We start from the raw sequence: 10150 nt of genomic DNA on the forward strand, positions 1-10150 counted from the left end.
CTGAACAGTATTCTGCATGGACTATCACTAGTAAGTGTAAATAATGTGAACCTGGGATTGAATTAAGCTCCTGTTTCTCAATTTCTGAGAAGAAATATTTAAACATAGAGGCATGTTTCTAGATATAATTAGTGAACTGTATACCAAAGTTGATTCCTCAATTATATGATCTGTCCTGTGCTGTTAGACATTTTTTGTAAAGATGAGATATCTATTATTAATCACAGACACTTGAAGGCTGTTAGGCTGTTTTTGTGAGAATACGTAAAATTACAGTAATAAAAAAAATGTCTAGTTCCTGGTAGACTTACCTTAAGAGACATCTTAAAGTGACAGTCACTAATGAAATGTTTAATCTTGAACCAAACTCTATTATTCTGAATTTTACTCATTTTCAGAGAACTATTGTAAATGTGATCCTGTCCATCAACAAGTGAAGACTGAAAAGGAGTGTTGTCAGTGTGATGAGCGTGGCAAAGTGCTTCATGACCCCTCCACATGTGCAGTTTATAGAACAAGTGAAACTACAAAAAAATCTAATAACTACAGGTGCAGTAGTCACGGGGATGCCTCTGTTGACTCATCAAACCCATATAGACATGACAGCATGCACACTGGAGAAGAACCTTGCAAATCTAAAGACTGTGAGAAATCTTTAAATTTGTGTTCCAGCATTAATAAAGATCAGAGACTCTACACTGCAAATAAAGAGCAATGGCAGGGAGAATATGATGACTGTTTTGACTCTACATACAGTCTTTTGCAACAACCAATCTACATTAAAGAGAAACCATACCAATGTGGGAAATGCAAGAAATGTTTCAGTACTGCCTCAAGTCTCACTGTACATCAGAGAATTCATAATGGAAATAAACCCTACAAATGCAACTTTTGTGGCAAATCCTATAACCAGTGTGCAAATCTTAGAATACATCAAAGACTTCATACTGGAGAAAAACCTTACAAATGCAAAGAATGTGGAAAGTCATTTCGACAGTCTGCAGCTCTTAAAAGCCATCTAAAAATACATACTGGAGAGAAGCCTTATAAATGTAAGGAATGTGACAAATCCTTTGCCCACCTTTCCGGTTTCAGGACACATCAAAAAATCCATACTGCTGAGGAACATTGTAGTTGTCAAGAATGTGGCAAGGTCTTTCATCAACTTTCACACTTTAGAAGACATTATAGACTACATACTGGAGAGAAGCCTTACAAATGCAATGAGTGTGACAGAGCATTTACACACTATGCATCTCTTAGATGGCATCAGAAAACTCATTCTTTAGAGATATTTTACAAATGTAAAGAGTGTGATAAGTCCTTTCTTGAATTATCACATCTCAAAAGGCATCACAGAATCCATACTGGTGAGAAGCCTTATAAATGTGACATATGTGACAAATCCTTTACTGTGAACTCAACCCTTAAAACACATCAGAAAATTCATACTGGAGAGAAACCTTACAAATGTATGGACTGTGACAAATCCTTTATCAAGTGCTCACATCTTAGAAGACATCAGAGTGTTCACACTGGAGAGAAACCTTACAGATGTAAGGAATGTGACAAATCTTTTCCTGAGTCTTCAACTCTTAGAGCACATCAAAAAATTCATACTGGAGAGAAACTTTACAAATGTAGGGAATGTGACAAATCCTTTACCCATAACTCATATCTTAGAACACATCAGAGAGTCCACACTGGAGAGAGACCTTACAGTTGTGAGGAATGTGCCAAACCTTTTACTACATGCTCATATCTTAGAGCCCATCAGAAAATGCATACTGGAGATAAACCTTACAAATGCAAAGATTGTGATATGTCCTTTCTCCGGATTTCTAGTCTTAAAATACATCAGAAAATTCATACTGGAGAGAAACCGTACAAATGCAAAGACTGTGACATGTCCTTTAGTCAGATATCAAATCTTAGAAGACATGAGAAACTTCATACTGGAGAAAAGCCTTACAAATGTGTGGAATGTGACAGATCATTTAGCCACATGTCAAATCTCAGAACACATCAGAGAGTCCATACTGGAGAGAGACCTTACAGTTGTAAGGAATGTGACAAATCTTTTACTAGGTTCTCCTACCTCAGAGCACATCAGAAAATTCATACTGGAGAAAATCTTCACAAATGCAAAGACTGTGACATGTCTTATATCTATCTTTCGAGTCTTAGAAGACATCAGAGAGTTCACGCTGGAGAGAAAAATACCATTCTCATGATGTGACGTAGCATTTCTCATTATTCTCTGCTTATAAACCCCAACATCATACACAATAGAAGCATAAATATAAAAAACTTGTAAAAGCCTTTAAAGAAGATTTAAATCTTAAAAAATATGACAGAGTTTATATTAAAATAAAATTGTGTACTACTAGCTGTGTGAATTTTTTTAAAATGTGTCTGGGTTCTTTGCCTACAACACTTTCTGTGCACTACATGTTTGCCTGGTGTATGCCAGTAGAGTGCATGAGATTCACTAAAAGTGAACTTCCAGACAGTTGTTCATTCATATGTGTGTGCTGGGTATTGAATCGTGGTCCTTTAAAAGAGAAACCAGTGTTCTTACCTACTAATTGATGTCTCTGACCCCTGGGGAAGCTGTAATAAAATCATTTAGCTTAGTGGGGCAATGCTGATGGCACCTCCCTTTAATCCCAGCACTGGGGAGGCAGAGGCAGGTGAATACATGTGAGTTTGAGGCCATCCTCCTAGTCTACACAGCTAGTTACAGGATAGCCAAGACTGTTACATAATGAATTCCTGTTCCGAAAACCAAGTAAGATGACCTAAAAACTGTTCATCTTGTTCAACATTCAAGAATTCATAATAATGGTAGACTAAGTAGTGCATACCATTAATCCTAGCACTCAGGAGGCAGAGGCAAGAAGATACCTAGTCTGAGACTATCCTGGCCAGAACTGATAAGTACATATACCCTCTCAAGTAAATGGTAGTAACATAAAAATATGTGACAAAGATCTCTGTACTGTACCTCACAAAATTCATAATTCTGAGAAAGCATATAAAAGCATGTCATATATAATTCCCATATATTTCTGTTCACTAGAAATCACACCCACCATACACATTGAATTTGACAAATCCTTGACCTAATGCTAAAATTACCAAAATAAAAACAAATACAGTATGAGATAAAACACAAGGAAATGTTCTAGTAGATACTTATCTTTTGTTCACTTTCAAAATCTTTAATAGGGTTAAAACTTATACTATAATGAAGGTGAAAAGCTGTAAAGAGATGAGCTGTACGTGAGACAAACAGAATCCTCACGCACTCTGAGTTTGGTGATGCATGCCTTTAATTTCCAGAACCCAGGAGGCAAAGGTGGGTGGATCTCAGTGAGTACAACCTGGGCCATGGTGGAAATTTCAGAACAGCCAGGGCTATACAGAGAAACTCCATTTGGCAAAAGAAAACTAAACAAGATCCCTAAGGATCAAAAATTCATTTTGAACTACTGTTGGTAGAGCATGAGACTCTTAATCTCAGGGTTGTGGGTTTGGGCCCCATGTTGTTCTGTGGGAAAATGGTTTGTACCCTGTCACTTATATTTTAAATAAATGGTAATTGACTAGTAGCTAGGCAGGAAGTAGAGGTGGGGCAACGAGAATTCTAGGGAGAGGAAAGTTCTGTCTGGAGTCGTGACCCAGCCACAGAAGAAGCAGGATGTGACTGCCTTACAGAATAACGTACCAAGCTACATGGCTAACATAGACAAGAATAATGGGCTAATATAAGTTTTAAGAATTAATAAGAAATCTGAACTACTAGGCCAATCAGTTTATAACTAATGTAGACCTCTGTATAATTTCTTTGAGACTTAAGGACTGCGGGAACAGGGCAGAACAGAAAACCTCAGACAACAACGTTGGGCACCAATTTGTTGGAAGAGGTTTCTGTCACTCTCAGTTCCGCAATAATCACTCAGAAACTATATTATTTGCAATACTGTTTGGCTAATAGCTTAAGCCTATTTCTAGATAACTCTTACATCTTGAATTAACTCATTTCTACTCACCTGTGTATCGCCACGTGGCTGTGGCTTACTGGCAAGTTTCCAGTGCATCTGTCCTTAGTGATGACTACATGGCTTCTCCTGACTTTGCCTTTCTCCCAGAATTCAGTTTTCTCCACCCTAGCTCTGTTCTGTCCTGCTGTAGGCCCAAAGCAGCTTCTTTACTCATTATTCAATAAAAGCAATATATATACAGAAGGACTTCCCATACCAAACTACTGAAGAAAAATGTCTAAGTATTTACTCCACACTATAAAATAAAATGATATAACCACCATTAACTACCAGTAGACCCTCATAGAGATAAAGTAGACTCATGGGACCCTCCCTCAGCCACAGTGAAATTTTATTTGTGCCAATATTACAGTTACTTTTTCATAGTACTTTCAGAACAGTTATGAGTCTCTTTATTATTCACCATCAACTGAGAGAAGACTTATTTCAGCAGAGTTGAGAGTAGAACAAAGTGATACTTATAAACAAATACATAGTTGGAAGATTAACAACTTGATCATTAATGAAAAATCAATAGGTTCTATCCTTGGACTATATTCCTCAAGCCTTGGTTTATGAGTATGGCATGAGTTCCTCTCTATAAAACAGGATTCAAAACCAATCAAGAGAGTGGTTGGTTATGACCATAAGCAGTCATTCTAGTATTGTACAAGTGCACAAATCTTGCCTAGTAGGTTTTTATTGTAAGATGCAGAATCCAGGGGTAACTAAGACCATTGACATCATTTCTTGGTCAGCAGTCTATGAAAGGTAACCAGGAAGGAAAGTTTCCCAGAATGTTCAAGATTGCTGTCTTTCTATCTTGCAACCAAGGTGTTTGATGTCTTTAGCAACATCATGTACTTAGGGTGTCTAACCAAGAGCACTGGCAATGACCTCTTTTGTTTGGGGTGCATCTGGGACCTCCCTGCCATTAAGTCCTAGGCAGAAGACTATAGTGATACTTTTATTGTGCTTTAACAAATAAAGCTTGCCTGACAGGCAGAACTAAGCCACTAGAGACCAAGTGGTAGTGGCTTACACCTTTAATCTTACTACAATGGAGTTCCACACCAGAGACGGAAGGGATATGGCTGTATGGGGAGAGGAATATAAGTCAGAAGGAGACAGGAGCTCAGTCTGAGGTTTGGTGGAGACGGATGGATTCTGAAGATGGCATTCAGGACAGGATCACCCCATTGGTCTGAACATTGGTAGAGGTAAAAGAACTCAATTAACTGGTCACTCTGCTTCTACGACCTTCAGCATTAACACCTATATCTGTCTCTGGGTTTTTATTATTTTATATAAGTAAATAAACATTTATTTGTTTTTTGATTTTTTTCGAGACAAGGTTTCTCTGTGTAACAGTCCTGGCTGTCCTGGAACTCACTTTGACCTAGTTGGCCTCAAACTCTGAGATCTGCCTGCCTCTGTCTCCCAAGTGCTGGGATTAAAGGCCTGCGCCACCACCACCTGGCATTGGTTCTTATTATTAATACCAATTAGAATTCGTGTTACATCAGGCACCCAGTATTTTGGGTACAATCTATGAAAAAAAATTGTTTGTGGCTTTGCACGCAACGGCACAGGCCAGACCTACACACAGCTTGAGTAACTGCCTTGTCAGCCAGGTTTTCCTTTCTTCCCTCCTAGAGGGCTTCTCTGAAACCCCTTCTTGGAGTAATGCCAGACTAGATTGCTGCCTTGAAATCTAGTCAGGTTTTTACTGCTCTACACAGTAGCAGTCAGCCTCACATCTTCATTGTCATCAGCAACAGATTTGGTGAGAAAATTGGGAATTCTTTTTTTAAAAAAAATATTTATTTATTATGTATACAATATTCTGTCTGCATGTATTCCTGCAGGCCAGAAGAGGGCACCAGACCTTATTACAGATGGTTCTGAGCCACCATGTGGTTGCTGGGAATTGAACTCAGGACCTTTGGAAGAGCAGGCAATGCTCTTAACCGCTTAGCCATCTCTCCAGCCCTGAAAATTGGGAATTCTTAAAGGGAGGAATTAAACGAGTTTTTTTCCCCACAATAAAAGATGGGAAAAACAATTATGGTAGAGAAAGTTAGGTATTTGTATGATTATGTGATGTATGATTTAAAAATGGAACAATTATGGTAGAGAAAGTTAGGTATTTGTATGATTATGTGATGTAGGATTTAAAAATGGAACAATTAAATGAAAGGATAATCAACCCGGATTGACATACTTTTAATTATCAGTTTGGTAATTCTTGTTTTGATAATTCATGGTTTAATCTCTTAAAAAGTTGTTTGATATGAGGGCCAAGGGTTTAATAAAACAGATCATAGAGATATTCAAATCTAGACAGAAGAATTTAAAGAAACTATTTCAGCATTGCAAAATAAAGTTAGAGAGGAACAGTCTAAGGTTTTCAAACAATGAGCCTTAATATATCCAGTAACCTTACAGGAATAGACAGTTGACAGAGGCTCTGTAAGAACTGAATGGACTCCTGTGGCCATGATAAATTTAAGGAGATTCACAGAAGTAATTGACTCAGATGGCATGCATTCACTATTTGTAGAGCAAATGTTAAACTCATGATCAACTTGCAATGGAATTATCCCTAAAGACTGGTTAGATTAGTTACAGCAGTCTTGGAGCTTGGTCCACAGTTACAATAGAGGACCTGCTTCAAAGAAGAAGCTAAGACCATTGAACAATGAAGTAAAGCTAGAGCTATCGAAATCTTCCAAGGTCAACTTCTTGGAGAAGCTAATGATGATATAGAAAGACAATACCTATATGATGGCCACATCCTGGCTTTATACCATGAAGCATCTTTAAATGCTTGGGACAGAATTGAAGTACAAAAGAAGACTGAGTCATTTCACTATTACTATTATTTAGTCATATTACTAAAGTCATACAGGGTCCAAAAGAAACCTTCACTGATTTCTTACAAAGATTAACCTTTAAGATAATGGGATTTCATGAGGCTTCTTCATGCATCCTTTCTTTTGATTAACCCTCCCACTTTTCCTCCTTTCTTTTTTCCCACTCCCATCTAAACATTTAGCACATATCATCCAATACCCCATTCTTTTATTATTATTATTATTTGGTTTTTCAAGACAGGGTTTTTCTTATAGAGCAGGCTGGCCTTGAACTCACAGAGATCCGCCTGCCTCTGCCTCCCAAGTGCTGGAATTAAAGGCAAGCATCACCACCTCCTGGGCCAACATCCCATTCTTTTATAACATGTATGTTCTGCTATCCTCTATTATTGTGTTATTTACTTGGGTTGCAAAATGATAGGTTTTCGTTTAGTTTCTTCATGAACATCTCACTTGAGTTGACCTTTCAGAAGCCCTCATTCTTGCTATCACTCGACTACAAATTGAAATTTAAGTATTCTGCCCCCATAATACCCCCTCTATAATTTCATATCACCTATATTCTAATATGCATCCTCTTTTCTCCCATCTCTCTACTAATGGCTGTTTCTAGATTTCTCACTTCTACATGTAATCTTACTAAAACATACACAGAAAAAGAAAGGTTGAAACTATGACCCACATATGAGAGAGGGCATATCAGGTTTGACCTCTGGGAACTAGGTGACAACACTCATTATATCTTCTTGTTCCGTTATTTACATCCAGATTTTGCTTTCTTACATTTATTTATAGCTAAGTAATATACCTTTGTAGATATCTATCACATTTTTCATTCACCCATGATCAGTTGGTGGTCATCTGGGGTGATCCCATGTCCTAGATACTGTCATTAAGGCAGCAATGAACATGATGGGGAAATGCTCATTGGTCAGATGGCAACTTTTGGAGTTCATATGCAGGACTGAATATTATGTATCAGTTTCCATTGAGACTGAACCCCTCCATCTTGAAGAAAACTCCTTAAAATACAGAATATCAAAACAGAGGTAAAGGAACTGGATCCTCTAAGGTAACTGAAATATTCAATTATACAGAAAATATCATGAGACTAAGAAATAGTAATTTAATAGCTTTAGGAAGTCACAGAAACTGGCGAGATTCACTAATGCACTCATGCCTCAAGCATATATAATCAATAAGGACTGCTGACACACTAAACAATCTGAGCTGCACAGAAGGTGCTCAGACCAGCCATGAAGCAGACAGAAGTCAAGCTGCCTAGCCCAGACAAGAAAAGACAAACTGCCTGGAGAGGTAATGGGTGGCATCAAAGACACTTCCAACTTCCCTTGAACTGCCTGAAAGCTGTGCAGTGATTTGCAGGTTTCCAGCTTCTTTGGACATCACCTTCACAGAGTGATGCAGTTGTCACTGAGTCCTTCCTGCTCTGTAAGTCATCCATCTCCCATGTTCTTGTAAGTTACACCAATAAAACTCACTTTTTCACTGGGTTTAGGGATGACTCAGTGGTTAAGTGCACTGTCTGCTCTTTCTGAAGACTCACCTTGAATTCCTAACACCCCCACATGGATACTTAATCTGTAACTTCAACACCAGGACATCCAGTGCTCTCTTCTGGCCACAGAGAACACCAGGGACATGCATGCAATACAGACATGATGCCTAAAAGAAAAAACAAATATAAACCTCATTGGTTCATCAAGTTAGACTTTGTTGGTTCCCACCTTTGGTTTATCATTGTTTCTTAGCTGTATTAACTAGGTGTTGTTTTGTTTCCACAGGAATAGTGTCACACATCAGTTACTTTGTGTCACACTGTAGTTTTCTTTCATTCATTCACTTATTTATTCAGGGGATTTGATGACTCAAAGTGTTGAAGCAATTAACTGTTCAAGTTGTCCTTTGTATCATGTTAAAGAAGTCTTTTGTTGCCTTCTTCCCCTTTTATATTGGGGTATAAAAGTATATGAAAAATTAAACACAGGCAATTTCAGTATTCACTGGAACTCCCAATAGTATCCTATGTTTTTTGTTTTATTATTTTTGTTTACATCTTCCTCCTCTTTGCTTACTTTTGATTCCCATACTCCTACCCTTGTAAGAGGTATTTTTGTTGAGGCTGTTACCCAACAGTCTTCAATCCAATGAAAAATGGTGGAAGATGTTTGCTTCCACCAAGGTGTGCTTGCCACTACTGCATCCTTAGGGCTATTGTGCCAAGATGACAGCTGTTCTGCTTCATAGGCATCATAGCTGCCTAGAACTGTTGGTTGGCTCCCTCCTTTGGAAGCTTGCATGGTGCTTCTGGTACCATGAAAGCCATTCCTTAGGGAGCAATATACAAAATACAAAACACAATATAAAATCTTATTTTGAAACAATGTCTCTGTGTACCTCCATCTGTTCTAGACTCACTATGTAGAGCTGGCTGGCCTTGAACTCAGAGTTCCCCTTGCCCCTGCTTCCCCAGTACTGGGTTAAAGGATTGCATATCCATGCTCAACTCTACATAAATTTTTGTTATTATTTTTTGTTATTTACTGTGCAGCTTTTGCTGACATGAAACTCACTCTGAAGATCAGGCTAGTCTTGAATGCACAAAGATCTGCCTGCCTTTGCCTCAGGAGTATTGGGATTAAACATGTTTGCCACTCCTACCCATCCTCTGATTATGTCTTGACAATTACCCAAGGTAAATGCACAGTCTACAAATGTTCAACTGAATTACTTGTTTACTGACTTTAAAGACTTCTGTTACATTAAATTGGAAACTCTAATTGAAATAGATAAATATGACATGCTCAGTGAATATAATACACCAAAGTTAAACATCATGAAATAGATATATAAACAAAACATCAGGAGGAATGTGATTGAAACAGGTATAAAATACCACCCTTAAAAGAACCCATGATCAAACTGACAGGATTCTATCAGAACTGCAGAGAAAAACTGCAAAGCTGCTACTTTAAATACTAAAAATACAAATACAAAAGAGGAAGACTTCTTGACTCTTAGTATTATCTGATATATCAAATAATGAGATTAGCATAGGAGCACACACACATACATGTATATATTATATATATATATATATATATATATATATAATTTATACAGTATTCTGTCTGCTTGTATGCCTGCAGGCCAGAAGAGGGCACCAGACCTCATTACAGATGGTTGTGAGCCACCATGTGGTTGCTG

General features: G+C 37.9%; 1 protein-coding gene across 2 annotated transcripts in view; it reads left to right on the forward strand.

The window, feature by feature from the left end:
• Positions 1-2386, forward strand: part of LOC101989268 (zinc finger protein 883-like) — a 13171-nt gene extending 10785 nt beyond the window's left edge. For both annotated transcript variants that reach the window (XM_013355435.2, XM_005371841.3), the window contains exon 5: positions 399-2386. In XM_013355435.2, the coding sequence (XP_013210889.1) occupies positions 399-2239 (1841 nt within the window). In that variant the 3' untranslated portion in view covers positions 2240-2386. The remainder of the gene's footprint in view (positions 1-398) is intronic.
• The last annotated feature ends 7764 nt before the right edge of the window (positions 2387-10150 follow it).

Source organism: Microtus ochrogaster, unplaced genomic scaffold (genome assembly GCF_000317375.1).
Source record: "Microtus ochrogaster isolate Prairie Vole_2 unplaced genomic scaffold, MicOch1.0 UNK130, whole genome shotgun sequence".
NCBI classification, from domain to species: Eukaryota; Metazoa; Chordata; class Mammalia; order Rodentia; family Cricetidae; genus Microtus; species Microtus ochrogaster.